Raw genomic sequence first — 21769 nt, 5'->3', positions numbered from 1 at the left:
GAAAAATACAATAATGTTGAAGTGATAAAGGAGCACATTGCTTCAAAACTTCCTTTATATGTATGTATGTTTTATAATTTTATTTACATACATAAATAAATATTCTTATTATACTCCAGATAGCCACATAAAATCCAAGGAATTTACAAGCTATAGAATAAAAGAACAGCCATATTCTGTAGCCACATGGGCTTGAGTCATGGTCAATTCTAACCCATATATGTTTTCACTTATATTTTTCCAAATATTATTTTAATAAAAGTTTTTATTTATTCTACTGTATTTGCCTGTTGTTGCAAGACCTTTTATATTATACTCATTCCCAATGCACAAAGCTTTTTCTCTGAGAAAACTTTCTTTCTTAAGAAGGTGAATAAAATGTGGCACAACATTTCTTTCATGTCAGCACTCTTGGGACTGGGAGCTGAAAACAATTTTGTATCCCTAGATTGTTTGAATATATAAGTAAATTCTGAGGCTCTCTATCACAGCTGGGGCCTGAGAATCACCCCCTCCATAAATGGGCTTTGCATATTGTACTAAGTTAGGATGAGGGATGCATTAGACATGCTGCTGCCTGAGATGATTTGATATAAAGGAGTTCTGTAGTCTGCAAAATATGACATTGCTTATATACTTATATATTACAGTAGAACTTTGCCATTCACAGGAATTATGTTCCAAAATATGTCCACAAACAGTGAATCTCCAAACAGCAAGATTAGGAACCTGTGGAAAAGAGTTTAGTTCCCAAGATATTTTTGTATAATGTAGGCCTATATTTGATTATTGCATTAACACATTTTATATAGCAAGACTGGTCATTGGTTCTGCCAGGTGTACACCAAATAGAAATCTAGTGTTGTCTGAATGTTTATGGTACAAATTAACTTGAACAACCAAAATCTGTTAGGAAAAAAAAAAAAGTTAAACATGCTTGATAATAAGAAAGTTGGTCACCATGTTCTAAATTTTAACCAAAGTAATATCTGGCATATAGAAATAAGTTTTTTATTATTTGCATCCTTGCATTTCTGATAGGCATAATGAAAAAGGAATGCATTTTTATGTTGTTCAGTTACAGTGCTCCCCAAGCTTTCTTGATGTCCTAGGTGAAAATTTTCAATTGTGCCCTTCAATATTGATTATTGATGTAAAAATCTATCTTTGCTACAAAAATTATATCTATTTTTTGATCAGAATAAGGAACTTCCTTTAATAGGTTTCATTGAACTCAGGTTTAAGGATTGTCAACTTTTGACTTTGAAATACTGTACTTTGAATTTGCCTTTATTAAAGCAAATTCAAAGCCAAATAAAATACAGAGCCAAATCTAATTTTTTTAGCTTTCTATACTCCAAATCTTTTTTTCTATGCTCCAGCAGCAAAACCTTCATTCACAAGAGAAAAGACATATTTCGTGTTTACTTCAATCAAAACTTTGTAACCAGGGGCTCACATGTGGTGAGTATGGGCTTGGCACACCCAGGGTCCTGAGCTGGATATCATCATACTTCTCTTTCTTAGTGATTCCCGTTTACTTCTGACTCTCTCTCTCTCTGGTGCGGTACTTCAGAATTTTTTTTTGGCTGATGCAGCATAAGCCTCAGGTTTTCTTGCACCCTGTGGCTAATAATAATAATAATAACTGTTATGATATACAAGAAAAAGAAAATGTAATATATTGTTTCTGAGTATTCAGGTTTGAGTATTATTTAGAGAACTATTCTTATAATATTGTCCTTCCAGGTGCCCTCATTGCACCCTAGGCAGCTGCCTGGCTTGTGTGTACCTTGGTTTGTCCCTGTTCAGGTCTCAATATAAGCAGAAATGGCGCTACCGTTTGTGGCACCTGAGGCAAAACCTTGTCATGGCACCTAATTCATATCATATATTAATATATATATTAACATGCACATACACTGGGTGGTTATAAAAGAAGTTTCCCTATTCAGGAGCCCCTAGTGTCAAAACGGTTAGAGCTGTGAAAATTGGTGGGTATGTCATTTAGGATATGGGGAAGAGAATTGTAAACAAAAAAAAAAAAAAAGTTCAGATTTCCGCCACCATGGGAAAACGGCGCCGCACATGTAAAAGTTGTCATTTACTTCAAGACATTCTATTTATGCAAATGACATCCTGTTAGATAAAAGCAGAAAGGCCAATGGCACCATCAATAACCATTATGGCTCTTACAAAAAAAAAGGAACACACTCTTTTAGTAAAACTGTTCTACCAGAAATCTTGCCAGTGTTCCTCAGGCCATTCAGATACATTTTTTTCACAGTGTGTACTTGCATTATCATATTGAAAGAATTATTGCAATCCTGGTAAAAATGAAGCATTACAGAGTGCAGGTAGTCCAATCGGACAGAAAGATATTCATTTGAACTAACATGATCTAACGGTATGAGAGGGCCCAGTCCATACCAACAGAACCTACTCCACATCATGATACTATCTCCAGCTGCTTGAGTGGTGGACTCAAGATAGTCTGGATATATAGCCTCATGAGATTTATGTTACCCTTTCACTCTGCTATTGGTTCAAAAAATTGTAAATGGAGACTCGTCAGACCACATGATCTTTGTCCACGAATCCATAGTCCATGATTCCTTTCTACAAAAAGTTGAATCTTTCAACTTTTTGCAGAAAGAAATGGCTTTCATATGGCACATGATTACCAAATCTCAGATTCTTCAGCTCCTTCTGCATAGTTCAATTGGAAATAGGTCTTTCTTTTTCTAAATTTAAAATTTCAGTCATTTTCTGCACACAGGACATTCTATTCTGGCACACAATTTTCTTTAAATTCCTGTCATTTTGTTTTTGGAGTGCCAGTTTTGTGCTGCATTTCTTCCTTTAAGAACTGCATTCTGCTTTCGTCCTCCACTTATTATATACCTTTGAGATTAGCATTAGCATTAGTAGAGGCATATGATCCAAGAAAGCAAACTTATTCAGCATCAGCCAAAAAAGAAAAAAAAACACACACACCACTCCCATGTCACCCCTCCGTTCGTTCGAAATACCTGTCCAGTTGAGCCTTAAATTTGTTTAGGCTATCAACTTCAACAACAAGTGACGGAAGTCGGTTCCACCAACCAACCACCCGCTGGCCAAAGGCAAATTTCCGCACATCTATCCGACATCCGTCCTTCCTCAATTTGAATTTATGCCCTCTGAGGTGATTATTTTGAGCAAGATGAAGAATCCCATTGGCATTGAGCATGCTCAAACCATTCAAAGCCTTATACACCTCTATCAGATCACCTCGCCGGTGCCTAGTCTCCAGACTCTGTAATTTGCAAAACTTAAGCCTTTCTTCGTAAGAGCAACCCTTTGTTCCATTCACTAATCTTGTTGCCCTTCTCTGTACCGTTCCAGCAGCTCTATATCCTTCTTGAAATGAGGCCTCCAGACCTGTATACAGTACTCAAGATGTGGCCTAACCATTGCCTTATACAAGGGAATAATCACCTCCTTATCCCTGCTAGAAAAATTCCTGTATATCATTGACAAGACACCATGAGCTACTCTTGCAGCTCGTCTGCACTGCTCAGAGAACTTCATATCTGCCTGCACAATTACCCCCAGGTCCTTTTCATTCTCCACCACTGTCAGTGTAGTACCGCAGAGTTGATATGTTGCTCTGGGGTTACTGTTCCCCATATGTAGTACTTTACATTTGTCAATGTTAAACTTCATTTGCCACTCTCAGCCCATCTGTTCAACCTTTCCAAAATCCTGTTGCAGCAGCATAGCGTCAGTAGTGTCCTTAACAACCCTGCCAACCTTTGTATCATCTGCAAACTTGGACATTAAACTTGATATCCCATCATCAATATCATTCATAAACACAGAAAACAACAACGGACCCAACACTGAACCCTGAGGAACTCCACTAATAACATTAGTCCACGTTGAGCAGTGTCCATTGATTACCACTCACTGTCTTCTGCCACTCAACCATCCCCTTATCCATAGCAGCAATTTGCCTCCAATGCTACACTGCTCCAATTTGTGCAGCAGTCTTCCATGTGCAACAGTATCAAAAGCCTTTCTAAGATCCAAATATATAATATCAAAGTTATTCCCTGCATCCAGTTCTTCTGTGACTACATCATAGTATCCAATCAAATTGGTCAGGCAAGACCTGCCCTTAACAAAACCATGCTGCGTCTGAGCTATAACTGAATTCTAGTTTAGATGATCCTGCAGTGCTTCTTTAACCAGTGCCTCCATTAATTTACCTGGAACAGAAGTTAAACTAACAGGTCTATAATTACTTGTGTCAGCCTTTGATCCTCCTTTGTGAATTGGGGTTACATTTGCACATCTCCAGTCTATGGGTACCTCCCTTGAGTCCAAAGAAGCTCATAATTATGGCTAGGGGTTTGCTTACTTCCTTTGCTTTAGATGGTTGCTTTAGACACACCAATGATGATTTCCTTTGTTTTCTCAATTGTGGTACCTGTTAAACGTGCTCCAATAATACTACCTTTCTGAAATCAGAAAGATTATCAGTCTACCCCATGACCGGATCAATTAAGAAGCCCCAGGAAAGCAAAGTATCTATCTGATTCCAAGGAAATTGTGATCAATTGTGAACATATTCGGGATGAGCTGGAAAGGGCTGTTCGCCGCAGGCCTACACCTCCGTCTAATCTCAAGGAACTGCGTGACACACTCATGTCTGCATGGTACTCCATTCCTGCACAACGTTTTCAGCATCTTGTTCAATCCGTGACTAGACGAATTCAGGCTGTTTTAAAGGCTAAAGGAAGCTCAACACGCTACTATGTAGGTGTATCTAATAAAGTGGCAGCACAGTGTATATAACGTATTATATATATTAACGTATTAAATCAGTAGCGTAGCTACCCTTTTTCGGGCCCGGAGGTAAAGAACATGTTCGGGCCCCTACTTAATGAAAATTGCAAAAACAGGAGACAGCCAAAGATGCCGGGATCATAAAGGACACGGGGCTGGAGGCAATTGCCTTGCCTGCCTACATGCTAGCTACGCCACTGTATTAAATATAACATATTTATTCCTTACGCAAAAATTACAGGATTTCATGGATGCCAACATATATCAATGTTCTTATAATTTATTAATTTTATTAAAATTTTATATTAATGAATCTCCTTTAAGAATTATCATTTAGCATTACAGAGCTTTCATACAGTTTTAAAACTGTTACGAAGTTGGCAGCTCTTGGAGGCTACAGATGGCCAGGAGTTTGATACGCTATACAGTACCATTTAACGATTATGCGAATCATTAATTACCCGATATTTCATTTTATTGTTAAATTATGTTAACCAGTAGAGGGCCACAACTATGAAGATATATATTTTTTAAGTTAAGTTTCATTCGACTGATAAGTTTTGTAGAGTGAAAAAAAGTAAGTTGCGCATTTAATTTTACCTGGCATATAATATACTGTAACAGAAATGTTTTAGAATTTCACCTGTTATGTTATGTAATATATTTATGTATCGGTATATATATTATGTAATAATTTGTATTTCATATCATTTAGTATCACAGTGTTTTTAGCTATTAGGCTTACCACCAGTGTTTATAAAAAAAAATCAAACTTCATTATAGAAGTTTATAGACATTACTAATTTTGATACAGGCATTAATTTGTAGACATTACTCATTTTAACACTGGCATTTAAGTAGAAGTTTTTCATTTTATGAAGGGGTAAAATGAAAACAAGCATTTTTCTAAACTTAATCCGGAGTTTTTCAAACAGATAATGCGCCATAAAACTCCTAATAACCAACCAATCAAATTGAGAGTAGCTCGAATGGGGGTTGCAAAACTTTTTAAAATTTCCATGGTTTTACATTGATTTTTTTTTTTTTTTTTTAAAAACGAAACGAAAATAATTGAATGAAACGTTTTTATTTTATAAAATTTTGTAATGTTTTACCATCGTTACATTTAATATATATTTTAACATATCTATTAAAATTTAATTATTAAAAGTAAGTGGCGTATTTATTTTTTGCTAACCTCTCTCTTTGTTTATTTATTAAGTTTGAGAACTCCTGGCTTAACTAATAACCAATAATTCTACTTTATATTTCAAAACAATAGCAACAAAAACAGTGATGTTATTACACTGGTGTGCAAAACTTAAGGACCAGTCAGGTTTTCACCTGTAGCTTCTCATAGCGGTGGCCTGGATATGGGAAAAGTATATCAAAGGAACCTCGTGAGGTACAGAAATGATGAAGGAAACAATAACGGGAACAAAACGGTACAGAGGGACTTTATTCAAAAATGGCAAAATAGTACTGGTTGCCACGATACAGATGCATCACTACCAAAGATGGAACAAAGGGAAGAGGTGGTCCTCAGTAGGAGATATGCCACCTCTAATATTAATATTAATCTACGCTTTGCACCGTTTGTCTAAACTTAGAACAATGTTGTTGATAAGTTCTTATGGTAACATCGTCCACTCCTCTGTCAGTGCCATCTTCAGCTGGTGAGCATTTTCTGGTGGGTGTGGACATGCCGCTAGGCGTTCCCCCAGAGCGTCACATATGTGTTCGATGGGATTTAGATCGTTGGAACGGGCAGGCCAAACCATACGAACAATGTCCTCACTTTCCAAAAGCATATCAACAGCTGCAGTGCGATGGGGTGCGGCATTATTATCCATAAACACGAACTCGGGGCCAATGGCACCTCGGAACAGATGCACATGGAGAAGCATTACCTCAGTACAGTAGCGTGCACCGGTTACAGTACCGCATTCCAGTATCTGGAGTTGTGTACGTCCATCCAAGATAACGCCTCCCCAGACGAGAACGCCACGACCGTCATATCGACCCCTTTCAGTGATGTTTGCTGGGTGATACCGTGTGCCAATCTCTCGCCAGATCAGCTAACGTCCTGAATCGCTGATGAGACTGAATCTACTTTCATCAGTAAAGAGACTCATCAAGGACTGCTATCCAGTCCTTGTGTTCGATGCACCACTGTAAACGGTGACTCTGATGGGCAGGTGTTAAATGGACATAGCGTATTAGCCGTCGGGCAAACAGTCCACCTTTGTGGAGTCGCCTGGCCACAGTAAACTGCGATATCCTGCGTCGTGTGCAGCTAGTTTGCAATGGATCCCGCTGTCTGGTGTCGGTCCCTCTTGTCTTGTAGGAGTATAAAGCGGTCATCATTGGGCGTTGTTTTTCGTGGACGATCACCACTGGTCCTTCGAACAGCTGTACCTGAACGTCCGACTACGCACGTGAGATGATGCTATGGGCGATACCGAACTCTGCAGCCACACTCCTCGCACATTGAGCTTCCCAGTTATTCGACCCCGAGTAAAGTTATCCAGATATAGTAGTAGTAGTAGTAGTAGTAGCAGTGGCATTTGATGCAAGAAAGCAAGTGTATGAGCTTATGCAGCATCAGTTAAAAAAAAAAAAAAAAAAATCACACCATTCCCTCCAAATGCCTGTCCAGTTCCTCCTTAAATTTATTCAACCTATCAACTTCCACAACGACAGATGGAAGTTTGTTCCAGCAATTAACCACCCGCTGGCTAAAGGCAAATTTCCCCACATCTAATCTACATCTTTCTCTTCTTAATTTGAATTTATGCCCCCTTAGGTTCGTAATCTGAACAAGTGGAAGGATCCCATCAGAATTCAGCGTGCTCAACCCATTCAAGGCATAAATTCAAGATTTTGTCTACTGGCCATTTCGTTGTCTGTAGCACTGTATGAAACCAATCGAACATCTGTAACAATCGTGCTCACCATTCGGTAATTTGCACATAACTGCTGAACTGCTGCATTTATCTGTTTATGTGAGCCCTCTCATCACGATTCAAATTTTTGAATGTGCACCAGCTTTCTACTGAACGGCCACAGCTATGGAAATTGCCACAGGCTGTTTCGTTTGATTTTGTGGTTGTAACCTTTAGAAATAATATTGGACCTTAAGTTTTGCACACCATTGTAATATGCATCCGTAAGCTTGAATGTTCCCAATATAAATTATTTGTGTATTATAATTTATAATTTAATAGGACCAAGAGGGTAAAAGAAATTGCAAATAATAAATAGGATAATATAGACGTCCGTTTGCTTATAAATTTTGATTGTAACAATTTTCTTAAATAAATACTTTGTGAATTATAATTTACATTACAACTACGGCAACTATATATGCACACAAAGCACATAATTGCCGAAGTGACATTTCGAATTCGGCTGCCGAAGCGGCTCGCAATCGATTAATTTGTAGGACTACGGCCGTCGAATAAAAAGTAGATGTGAGCATGTCAAAATCCATAAACAGTTTTGTTTTAGCTCGGTGAGTGATCCCTATATTTTGTCCCGAACAGTGTTAAAAGCATTTTATTTATTGTATATTTTTGTTGGATACATGTACCCTGCCCTACCATTAATATTCAGACACACCTCGTTGATAGCTGGTCTGACACGTACTACCCAAGCAGTACGTGTCAGACACCACTATAAATGTAATGGTAGGCCTTCCAGGAGACAGTAGTTCGATTGTGAATGCAAGAATCTGCGATCAATGAAGTTAACAGACTTCCATCACAGAATGAAATAGGGCGCCACATAAGCAATCTTTCTGTACATGACATTGAGCTAAATATCCCCAAGTCAACGATTGGCGATGTGATCTGCAAACAGAAGCGGCCTGGTGCTGAAACCTTTACGAAACTACTCTGAAAACTTTTGAAGCTGAAAGAGCGAGACCCTGCAAAGAATGGCCTACTCGTATCGTAGGTTGATACCAGGCCCAGAGGGAGACGATTGAGACACATAAGCACCTCTTCAGTGCCCTGGACGCTGCATCATGTGGGTTACCACGTTCGTGCAGCAATCTGCAAGTCACCAATTACCTCAACCCCATCTATGCCAGACGCCATCTAGATTGGTGTATGGGCGGCCGTTTTTTGACCATAGATAACAGAAAGCTGTGCTTTGGCGACGAGTCACGGTACATCGTCCACCAGCCTGGGTGTGGCGGAGGTTGGTTGGGATTCAATTCCGCTGCCGAGAGCAATTCAGCCGTCAATAAACAAACTTGTATAACGTAATTCTGACGTCGCTAAAATTAGCTGTTTTTTCAGAGCAAGTTTTAAGTATTTCGCATAGCTAACTTACTTTCAATTATTATATATATATATATATTTTTTTTTTTCTTAATAAATTAGGGCATAATATTCACCAATTCTGTGATAACAAGATTTTACATCAAATTTTAATTTAGATTTAGTTTTGTTAAGGATATCTAGGTCAGTTCTGAATTCACAAACGTGAATCCTTTATTTTTACTCTTTTACTTCGTGGATAATGTGACTTTAGTTGTTAATTAAGCGCTTTTACTTATCATTAAACCTATCACAAAAGTAACGTTTCAAGTTTTTTGGCGGGTTCCTTTTTTTTTTTTTTTTTTTTTTTTTGTAAATTATAGCATCTTTAACTTAACTGCCAGCTTCGTATCTCGTTACTTCGGATGTCTGGTTAAAAAAAAACGCAGTACATTTTATTCATACCAGTACCGTCCTTACTATTGCTAAAAACGTTTGTTGACTGACTTTCAAAGTCATAAATACATGTGCGTCATTCGGACGCTTTTCTTCTGTTCGCAGGTTTTTTCTAGCTTCTCTGTCCAGTTTTCACCTTTCCAAAAGGACGACCAGAACAACAGTAAGTGTGACTAAAATCTGGATTTGTCAATATTACATGTAATTACACGCTATAACCAGAAAACAGCTAACTTCAAGCGACGTCAAAATGACGTCATGCAAGTTTGTCTATTTGCAGCGGAATTGATGTCGGCGGCTGAATTGTTTTTGGCTGCAGGATTAATCCGTCAGTGGAGTTGTTCGCGGCGTCGAAATTGAGCCAGACCCGTGGCGGATACCCGGAGAAAGCCACCTGTTAGACTGCATCGTCCCTACAATGAAATTTGCCAGAGGCAGCATGATGGCCTGGGTTGTGTTTTTTTGGTTTTGGCCTGGGCCCATTGTTTGTTTTGGACAAAACCATGAATGCCGAAGTCTATCTAGGTGTTCTGGACAATGTGTTACCGACATTGTGGCTGCACGTCGGAGAAGGCCTATACAGTACCTGTATCAGCAGGACAACGCCCCATGTTATGCTGCTCGCGTTGTGACGGACTGTTTGAGGGTCGAAAAGTTGGACTCACCAGCCCATTGCCTAAATGTTATGAAAACTTCTGGGATGACTTGGACCATATAGTACCTGTAAGGAGAGACTGCCCAAAAAACTGCTGAACTGGTCGCCGTTTGAAGGCCGAATGGCGGAAAATATCGGAGGACATTTACAAAAACAAACTGGTGGAGAGTGTTCCATGGAGACTAGAGGCTGTCATAAAGGCTAAAGGTTTCAGCAAACGTTATTACTTTTCTTCTAAATGAAGTTTATTTGTAGATATTCAGGTGTCCTTATATTAATGGTAGGCAGTGTATGTGTTATTGTAAAAGCCCGAAATCTGATAACTGTCCGAAATTCGAACTTATAAGTTAAATCCTAGGATTTACCAGTTTATGTTGATAAAAGTCTAAAATTTCAAAAAAATGTTTCACATCAATGATTCATTCACTTTTTCGATTTTTAAACAATGGCAACAAGGGCATAATGAGGATATATATCTGCGCTCCTCGCCAAAGGTATTCTGGGTAGACGTAATGAACTATCAACGGAGAGGAATCTGGATATTAATGGTTGGGCAGTGTATATATGAATAAATTCGTTTTTCTGTTTACTTAAAAATTACAATCTATTGAAAAAAAAAATTTATACATTTTACTTACGGTAATTATAGTAGGGCAGTGCTTCTGTGATATCCTTTCCAAGTAGCTCAATATCGTGCCATATATTATACATGGTATTATCATACACTAAAAGAAAATAACGAACATTTTAATATTAGAAACTATATGAAAATATTTAAGTAGTGACTAATTTGATAAATACAATTCTTTTATTTCTTAATTTTAAATACCATTACCAAATACTTCAATAAACACTGTTGCACAAGTGAATACGTGCCTAATATGTGACAACAAACAAGCTGTGATATAGTTATGACATGGTGTATAAACCCCGAATGCGTTGCCCAGTGACAGCTGTTTGAGCTTGGTGTACTGAACATGGAGTGGGACAACAGTGCCCAAAGAGGCTCTGCTTAGTCTATATGATAGCTAGAGATATTTTTATATTTTCAGGTATCATATTGACCAGTCATTAGGCATCAGTTACCATATCAGGCAATTAACTACACTGGTGTATTTAGACTATAAAGCGTTTAGGGCGTAAGCCTTAAGCTATGGAAAAGTCTAGACTATGTATAAGTATAGTGCGAAAGCATCAATAATACATAGCCAAATCTGAATGAACAGAATATTAGTAAAGCGGCATCGTTTTAAGTTATATCTCATATTGTGAATACCTTCGCAACGAGTTGCCATGACATTGCACTACTTCGAATAAGTAACGCTTCACCTGAGGAGAAGACTAAAGTCATCCATGAAGTGCAAGGAAGGCTTCATACTGTTTCTTTTATGGTTTCGTGGGTGAAGATATCTCACCGCACTATCTTATGCTGCCAGAAATACTGGTCTGTAGTTTTGTGAAAAAATAAAATAAAATAAATATAAGAAACCAACGTTCCAGAGAAGCTAGTGAAGTTCATGAATGAAACAAATTCTTCGGCTGAACGCAGCGGATATTCCAACAGGAAACTGATCCTACTCATATAGCAAAATCCACTCAGCAATGGATTAGGGGTCTCAGATGGTTATGGAATCTGAGATTTTCCCCCCTGGAAGCACCCATTTGATCAGATTACAAATTGTGATATCGTCTCATTAAATTGCATGGGAAGGGTTGGACTGCATGGCCTGCAGCAGATGACACTGATCAAGAGTGATTCTCAAGTGCTCTCTGAGGAGAGCAATAGCCCGTTTTCCCACGAATATCATACATGCTTGACTGACATCGTGATTTGAGGGTTTCTGTAAAATCATAAGGATGAATTTTGAGTGACTATTTGCATATTGTATTACTCATATGAGCAACAAAATATGGTATGTCAGTAAATTTTTTTATTTATCATTCTCATGTGTTACTCAAGTACTTCTCAGTCGCGGTATTTGTGGCAGACTAGGTACATACATAATGTTACCAAAAGTTTTAGACCACTAACTAATAAGTATACTGCATTTTATGAAAATTGTTGGTTATGCAAATATTATAGAGGGCAGTGTGGTAACATAGTGGTATAAATTAAGCTGCTGAAGAGGAAGATTATCTGCTGTTGACATATCACAGAAAAAGAATGGGGAGATGCCATAGTAAGTGTCAGGGTAATGGGGGAATGCCGTAGGGCATGATTCAGCGTATGTGGAATTCTCAACATTTTGGAGACCTCCATCTGGGACGTCATATGTAAGTGCAAGGCAGCTGATCGTATAAAAGTTGAATATCAAATGCAGACAACGCATTTTGATAACACGAGAACTCAAAAGAATTAATCTTGTTCGTAAAAATGGGAGTTAGAGCTTTTAGAGAATCATCCAAGATGTCAGGAAACGTACATAAAAGATATTAATTTTATACTGTAAGCAAAGCGTTGCATAAACCAAACTTCTGTGGTCGAACTGCTGCATCAAAATTTTCATCATGAAAGTCATCGCAACCAGGAGGTGGTGTTATCTCGAAGGAACTGGCCTTTAGAAAAGTGGAAAAATATTCTCTGGAGCGATGAATCTCGTATACGCTGATTTTATCATATAAAAGTATTTTAGTTTAGCACCAGATTGACTCGAGACCACACGAAATGAACTGCATTGCCTAGGTTTGAAGCCATCGTTGTTTGTTATTGTTGTTTTTTTTTTTTTTTTTTTTTTTTTTAGGAGCATTAGCAACTAAGGCCATATTGCTCCGGGTATATGCAGTGGTAATTTCCTGACCTTTCCGCATCCTCCGTATTTGGTGGTCACGGGCTCGAACGCCGGTCTAATCAAGAAGCGTGTGCTGTGCACTGCTGCTCCTGCCCACCTGGCTACGGAGGCGCCAAGCCATCGTTGAATCGATATTTTGCGGATGGTAACCTTGTAGAAGGAGCAGTATTTCGAGAGCCTAGACAAATCCGCCCTTTCAACACTGATGTATTTATACACATCTCTCTTTATTTTATTTTATTTTTTTATTTAAAACAAGATAATGATCCAGTGAACACAGAGCGCATAGCGCGATGGTTTAGTTTGAAGGAAATAATGTGAGAATGGTGAGGTGGGCAACTACGAGCTGCAATATGAGGTTCACTGAACCTCAGCGGGATGAATTGGAAAGACGTGTGATGGCTCTGAAACCATTGGCTCTATCATTGAAACCAACGTTAATCCCCATTTATAAACTGGTCTCGCGTTTCTCTTCTATTAAACCTAGTGGCTCTATGGCAGCATAGTATATGTCTGTGTGGATGGCCTCCAGTATTTGCACCGTTGTTGTCGATATAATGTATTTTGTGACGATTGAAGTGGTCTGTGCACACCAGAGCTCACACAGCAGTAACTTACCCTTAATGCCGCACTGCACCAATTTGTGCAGCAGCTTTTTATGTGCAACAGTATCAAAAGCTTTCCTGAAATTCAAATACTCTATATGATATCAAATTGATTTTTTGCTTCCTGTTCCTTTGTTACTGCACAGTGTATCCAATATGATTGGTCAGACAAGACTGTCCCTTAAAAAATCTATGCTCTGACTGCAGTATAATTGCACTCCTGTCTAAATGGTCCTGCATTCCTTCTTTAACCAGTGACACCATAATTTTCTCTGAAACAGAGGTTAAACTAACAGGTTTGCAATTACTCGTGTCACCTTTGTGAATTGAAAATACATTCGCACATCTCCAGTAGATACGGACCTCCAGTAAAACCAAAGATATTCTCATAATTATGGCTAAGGATTTGCTTACCTCCTTTGTTGCTTCCCTTAATATAATTGGATAGATCTTATCCACCCCAAGTACCCTTTTTATGTTTAACTTCAATAATTTCTCTTCCAGTTTCCTCTCACTCATTGTAAAATAATTTACTTCCCTGTCAGAGTTTGATAAACTTCTGGTATCCACTTCCCTTAAGAATTCTTTGTGTGAATGTAGATGCAAAATACGTATTCAGTTTATCAGCAACTGAGCAGGAACGCCAACTGTTAAACCATCGACATCAAGTGGACCAATGTGATTTAACCCCTTCCTTCTACTGTTAATAGAAGTAAAGAAGTCTTTGCTGCTATTCTTTGCCAGAGACTTCTCATAGTCTGCCTTAGCTTGCCTAAACCTCCATTGTGACGTGATTACAGATTACTTTATATTTACCATAGGCTTCTGTATCATCTTATAATTTACATGTAACTCATGCATTTTTTTTCTCTGCCACAAATTTCATCAGTTCATCTGACATATGAGTGGAGCCCATGGGGTTTGGTGTTTTGTCCCTTACTGTTTTTAATACTTATTAGCAATACTGACATAGGTATTTCAAGCTTGATGTATAGATTTGCTGATGATACAAAGGTATGCAGGATGGTTAATGAGGATATGGTACTTAGGATCAGGATACCAAGGATTTGTTATTTCAGCAAGATTTGGAAAAATTATGAAAAATGGACTGAAAAAATTAGCAACTGAGATTTAATATGGTGCAAAAATGAGCAAAATATTTCATTTCTCGAGACCCATTATGCTCATAACCTACAACAAATGCAACCTAAATTCGGATATTTGTATTCTAATAACTTTCATGAATTAACGGTGAGATTCTATTATTAGTACCATCTTGCCCTAACAATCAAATTAAAGTAAGATCATAAAAAATTGTACATTCTAATGTAGCTTACATTTGTCCTAGTTTAAGTACTTAGTGGGCCTTGAAAAAAAAAAGCATTTTTCTCGATTTGACCTGGTGGTCGTGCCGGCCTATAAACAAAAACTTTAACTAACTTGTTCATTTTAATTTTAAACAGTGTGGCATTTTTCAACTTTTGTAAGTTACTTTTTTTTTTTTTTTTTTTTTTTTTTACAGAAGACTGTAATTGCTGTCTGTATTAGCTACTCTAAGTGTATGAAGAGCGTTATTTATACTGTTGATATTCTGTGAGGTATGTTCAGCATATTTTTTATGAACAGCGTACTTTTTTTTCGTTTCTTGTTCTTTTTTTCATGTTAAAAGTTTATTGTAATATTACTTTGTTTTGTATTTAATGATGAATTCACGTTTCGAACGGCAAAAGTTATGCAACAAAATCTACTTACGCGAAGGAGACGGAGGGGAGATTCTGGCTTCAAGTTCAGCTCGTCTAGTTACTCCAATTACGAGGAAAATATATCCTGTTAAAATCAAATTACCAAATGAAGCCATAATTTTAATTATTGTTTACCACGACGTACAAAACAGCGTAATGTTTTATTTGAATAACAGATATTTTAACGTCACATTACTTCACTTAAACTGCTCGCAGTACACGCAGCTCTTGGCTGAGATGCTGACGTAATTTTTATATAAACACTTTTCTTAGTTTTTAGAATATGCCATCGAAAAAGGTTACGAGTCCGATTACATTACGATATTGGTACTGATTGATGCATATTCTCTTTCATTAGATAACTTGCAGAAAGCTGGGGTGATTAGTGTCTTGGAACCGCCAAATATGTACACTTAACTAAATATTTATTCCTAACTTTAGATTAACTGGGATTTGAAATCGCTTCTTCGAAAATTGGAGATTGTGGAGCATAGTTAGGCCCATTATGGCCATTTTGCCCCTGAGCCGTAAAGCCTACATAACAAACAAACTTCGAAAATTGCTCTGTTTTACTCTGAATATTATTAAATTATTTGTTCTTGAAAGTGCACATGAGTGGAAGAGTGAATTCAGGGCTATGTTAATGGAAGCGAAGAAGTGACCGCGTCTGTGCGCCATTTCTCAGGGGCAGAAAAAAAAAGTTAACAGTGAGCCTTTCAAGTAACGAAGCGGAATTTTTCTGTTTGCGTCCAGGCACTTGAAAATCTTTTACACTCTTCTAGCTACAGAAAAAAAAAAAAAAAAATGAATAGATTATTGGAACCTTTTCATACAGGGAAGATGGGCGGCGCTTAATAGTCTCGATAAGACCCTAAGAGGGTGATACATAATAGAATGAACCATTTTGTTCTTAGTTTCGTCACTGATTTATATACTTATTATGCCAGCATGCAGACGATAATCAGCAACGGCAAAGCTATAAGGTATATAGTTATAATAACCATATTATACGGAATATAAAAGTACTTAAAGTGACTTTTATACTACTGAAGTTTTTAAGTTGATGTTGTTGTTGTTGCTCTGGAGGTTTAATGGCACATCAGCTGCTAAGGCTATAATGTGCCTATTCACTTATTATATAAGACATGAGTTTTCCCTAAATCAAAAGAAAATCAGAAATAATTGAAAAGCCCAGTTTGCCTGAGAAAGTCAAAAAATTCAGAAATATTTGCCTTATCACCAATCAGGTTTTCAAGAGTAATTGGTTTATGTAGATTAACCAGTGAGATCAAGGATGAAGTTCTGGCTTGTTTATAATAGGAGCAGACAATAAGAATATGTTTTACAGTCAAATTGTTAGAACAATGTGTACATTGTGGTGGATCATCTCCTCTCAGTAAATGAAGGTGGGTCAGATGTGTATGTCCTATTCTTGCCCTTGAGAGGACTACTTCTTCTCGTCTCGATGTACGGACACTGGAGTGCCAAATTTTCGGGTCTTGTTTAAACTGAAAGAGTTTATTATTAGTCTGAGAGTGCCACAGTGCTGTCCATTGTGATAGGCAAGCAGCATTAATGGTTAGTGCATAATCTGATGCTGGAACAGGGATGTTGGTTAGATCTAAGGTAGTTGGATTTTTTGCAGCTTTATCGGCCAGTTCATTTCCTAAAATACCAGAATGTGCTGGAATCCAGCAAAAAGTGACCTGTTGATTGGGTTCTTTAATTTGCAGTAATAAGCTTCTGATTTCATCCAGAACAGGGTGAACTTTATCTGAGGAATTACATAGCGACATGATTGAGCTGAGGGAATCAGTGTAAATAACAGATTTTAAGGAAGAGTTAAAATGAAGATTTTCTAAAGCTAGTTTTATTGCGTATAATTCAGCAGAAAATATACTAAATTCTGATGGAAGGGAAGCTGATACAATTGTATTTGGAAACACTGCAGCTGCTCCAACATTTGAATTAGATTTAGAGCCATCTGTATAAATTGGAGAGAAATCAGAATATCTTTGAATGTGAACTGCGTGAATTTGGTTGATATTTGTTGCTTGCAAGGAATTCTTTCTCCATTGACAGAGATAAGTGTCACAGATTGGAAGAGGAGGAGGAGTCCATGGAGGTTGAGTATAAGTTGCTACCTGCTTTACGGAATGGATGGAAATATTCCAAACTTGCACCAGTTCAAGAAGGCGAAGACCAGCTGGTTTTACTATGCTAGGTTTGTTACTGTATAGGGTTTGTAACGGTGGGTTAAAAAGGTACGACCGAATGGGATGAGAAGCACAACTTTGTATCTTGACAGCATATTTCAGTAACAGTGTTTTCCTGCGTAAATTTAGTGGGGGCTCATGAGCATCAATGTAGAGACTCTGTACTGGCGACGTTCTGAATGCGCCAATTGCAATTCTCAAAGCACTGTGCTGAATGGGATCAAGCCAGCGTAATGCACTCTTTCTGGCAGAATCATAGATTGGAGCACCGTAATCGAGACGAGATCTGATTAATGCCCTGTATAACCGAAGAAGTGAGGTACGGTCTGCACCCCATGTTTGGGCAGATAAAGCTCTGAGTATGTTTAACTTTTTTAGACATGATGTCCGTACATTTTTAATATGATCTAGGAAATTTAACTTATTGTCAATGGTTAATCCTAGAAATCGGATGTTGCTGGTGACCGGGACAAAGACGTTAGAAATTTGAAGTTCAGGATCTGGATGAAGTTTGCGTTGTCTACAGAAATGGATGGCAACTGTTTTCTGTTGTGAGAGCCGATAGCCGTTGAGGCTCGCCCATTGTTGAATTTTATTAAGTGATATCTGAAGCTGTCTTTCTATAGACCTCATGTTTTGAGAATGACAAGAGATGGAAAGGTCATCTGCATAAAGGTAAGTCTCAATTGTATTTGGAAGCTGCTTAGTAATAGTATCTATTCTCAGAGCAAAAAGTGTGGCACTCAGTACTGATCCCTGTGGAACACCTTCTTCCTGGATGAAAGTTGGGGAAAGGGCATGTTGATATCGAACTTGAAATGTTCTTGTATGTAGAAAGTTCTGAATGAATATAGGAAGATTGCCTCGTAGTCCGAGAAGGTAAAGATCACTATAAGTATACCATACCGCCAGGCGGTATCAAAAGCCTTCTCTGTGTCTATTGAAACCATTACTAGATGTTCATGTTTGACAAAAGCATTACGGATGGCAAATTCCGCCTTGACCATAAGATCTAAGCATGATCTGTTTTGGCGAAAGCCATATTGACAATGGCTCATTAGATGTTCCGACTCAATGATCCAGACGAGTCTTCTGTGGATAATTTTCTCAAGGATTTTACTGAGGCAGCTTGAGAGAGATATGGGTCTATAGCTATTTGGGTTGGATGGATCTTTTCCAGGCTTCAGGAATGCCAAAATTGTACAGTGATGCCAAGATGCTGGAAAAACATTTTCTAAAAATATGCGATTGTAAAAGACCAGGAGGCAGCGCAGAGCTTTGTCATCAAGATGTTGTAGCATGACATAATAAATTCCATCTGGCCCAGCAGCACCATTGCGAGCTGTTCTAATGACATGTAAAAGTTCAGAATATTGCAGAGGTTTGTTATATGGGAGAAGACGGGTAGTTTGAAAATGAATAGCATGCTTTTCTTTAGTGTTTTTAATTCTTTGGAATGAGGTAGTATAGGCTGACGTTGCTGAGATTTCTGCAAAAGTATTGGCTAAAGCATTAGCTATATCTACAGGATTAGAGAGATCTTTTCCATTCCAGGAGAGGATTGGAGAAGGTATGGTAGGAAACTTACCAGACAGCTGTCTAATTTTTTTCCATATTATTTTGGGATCGGTATTTCTGTGAAAAGTGGATGCAAAACGGGTCCAGGATTCTTTCTTTGCCTGTTTTTGTATGAAGGGTGCTTTTGCCCTTAATTTCTTATAATTAATGAGATTGACTGTGCTCGGACATTTCCGAAACAAATTCCAGGCTTTATTTTTTGCTCTCTTTGCTGTGGTGCATTTGTCATTCCACCAGTAATTATAATGCTTTCGGCCCGGCGGATTTGATATTGGTATTGTGTCTTTAGCCACATTTAGAAGATGCGACGTGATGTAATCTGTCACATCATCAATGTGCTGGAGGCGGATTTTTTCCTCATCGAGGTCAATTGATGATTGAAATTTTGCCCAGTCTGCTCGGACAAATTTCCACTTTCTGCAGGGTTGAATTGAAGGAGTCTTTGCTTTTAGAAAGTTGCATACTATTGGGAAGTGGTCACTGCCCATGGGATCGTTTATTACATACCACTCTATGGCTGGGACTAGTACTGGTGAACAAATTGAGAGATCTATTGCTGAGGTGTGTCCTGTTGGAAGCTGTACGTGTGTCGGTGCACCTGTATTGAGTACAGTGAGATTTAGTGCATCCAAAAAACTTTCAATTAGTCGGCCTCGTCTATCCAATTTAGGAGAGCCCCATAATGGGTGGTGCCCGTTAAAATCCCCTAATATACAGAGAGGTGGAGGTATCTGTATAAAGAGGTCTTCAAGATCTTTTAAAGAGTTAGTACAGTTTGGCGGTAGGTATATTGAGACTAGTGTTATTGCACTATGGAGAATTATACGAACAGCAACAGCTTCTATATTAGTTTGGAGTGGGATATGTTTAGTTGGGATCTTTGAATTTACTAAGATTGCCACACCACCATGGGCAGCGCTAGCGGTATTTCGATCTCTTCGATAAATGCAATAGTTCTTTATCGAAGGAGAAATTTGTGTGGTTAGGTAAGTTTCCTGTAAACAAAAGGCAACCGGAGAATATTGATTAATTAGGTATTGAATATCGTCTGTGTTTGAACGAAAGCCTCTGCAATTCCATTGTAAGATGCTGTGGTTCATTTTGGTTTAGATGAGGACGATTCATCTGACTGTTTTTTGTTTGAGGAGGATTTTTTTCGGTCTCTTTTCGGGAATGTAGGGCGACCGGTATCCATAGTATCTTTTGCGTGAAGTTCTAGTATTGGTTCTTCATGATCTGGGTTTACATCTACTTCCATACTACCAGTGGATGATTCAGGTTTATTGTTGTGTTTAGTAGTTTTCAGTTTTTCTTTGTCATGCGGGACTGTCCGAGTCTCAACTGGGATACTGATTGGAGTGTTGGTCGATTCGGTGGTTTTAATTTGATGTGTGTCTTTGACAGGGTTTGATAATGTGTTTTTAACCCAGTTAGATAGAGATGTGCAGGGAGGTATGGATACATCTGTTTGAGCTGCTGTTGAATTAAAGCTTCGAGTGTGAGCTGCATATGAACGACTGGGCATGGTCGACATAACCTGTCTGCGTGCCTCGGGGTACGTGACTTTGTGCTCTATTTTATATTTTTGGATTTTCTTCCCCGTTTTCCACATTTCACAAGATTTGGAAAAGGCTGGGTGACTTTCTTTGCAGTTGGGACAAATGGGACTTGAGGCTGAACAGTCTGTTTGTGTATGCTCCTTGGAACCACAAATTGGACAGATGGCATCACCTCTACATGCTTGTTGCGAATGTCCATATTTTTGGCATTTAAAGCAACGTAGAGGATTAGGTATGTAAGGCCGTATTCGGCAGTTTAAATAGCCAGCTTTTACTGAGGATGGCAAATCTGGGGTGCTGAATGTTAAAATTATGGATCGGGTTGGAACAAGATTTCCATCTTTTTTGGTTTTTATACGTTTTGCACTAATTACTTTTTGATTGCCCAGTTCCTGTACTAGTTCCTCTTCAGATACTGTAATCAGGTCCCACTCTGTGATGACACCTTTTGACGAGTTTAACGTATTGTGGGGAGTTACAGATACGGGTAGCCCAGCAAAGGTTGTTGTTTTAAGCAGCCATTCTGAATGTTTTGAGGAAGCTGTTTCGATTAGTAGGTCTCCGGACTGCAGACGTTTAACCATTTTCGGCGTACCAGCAATGGATTCCAAAAATCTTTGGATGACAAATGGTGACAATTTGCCGACAGGCTGGTTGGAGAGCGAATGTATTACAAGGAAGTTTGGCATCTCATTGCTCTGCACTTCTCTTCGGAGCCTTTTTGGTTGGTTTAGGTCATCATCATTTGGGATGTCTGGCCTTGAATTTGAAGGCTCTAGTGGTGGATAGTCATTTATATCCATCGTTACTCCTTTTCGCCCTGGAGGATAACTTTTCCCCCAGGTTACCGGCCCCGCCACGGGGAGGCAGGAGCAGTGCCGCTCGGAGGCCAAGCGGTTGAAGTGTTAGTTAATTAGTAAAAATATAAATTGAGGAAAATGTAAAGAAAGGTGTATTTCCTTCCTGTGTTCTACTTGTTACTTTTCAAGTATAGAACTGTTTTTAAAGTAAAACTGTTTATAGAAATGTGAACGTAAAATATAATTTCAATCACTTATCAAGAGCACTTTA

The 21769-nt window shown here is 38.3% G+C and overlaps 1 protein-coding gene across 1 annotated transcript in view; it reads right to left on the bottom strand.

The window, feature by feature from the left end:
• Nucleotides 1-15550, bottom strand: part of LOC150091513 (uncharacterized) — a 31511-nt gene extending 15961 nt beyond the window's left edge. The window contains exons 1-2 of the mRNA XM_090384297.1: nucleotides 15356-15550; nucleotides 10848-10934 (exon numbers count right to left, since the gene is read on the bottom strand). Coding sequence (XP_090240423.1) covers nucleotides 10848-10934; nucleotides 15356-15461 — 193 coding nt within the window. The 5' untranslated portion in view covers nucleotides 15462-15550. The remainder of the gene's footprint in view (nucleotides 1-10847; nucleotides 10935-15355) is intronic.
• Nucleotides 15551-21769: the final 6219 nt, after the last annotated feature.

This window comes from Mastigoproctus giganteus, chromosome 1, assembly GCF_048544385.1.
Source record: "Mastigoproctus giganteus isolate SK-2022 chromosome 1, ASM4854438v1, whole genome shotgun sequence".
Lineage (NCBI taxonomy): Eukaryota > Metazoa > Arthropoda > Arachnida > Uropygi > Thelyphonidae > Mastigoproctus > Mastigoproctus giganteus.
The sequence above is the reverse complement of the archived record's forward strand: the minus strand, read 5'-3'. Positions and strand labels throughout refer to the sequence as shown.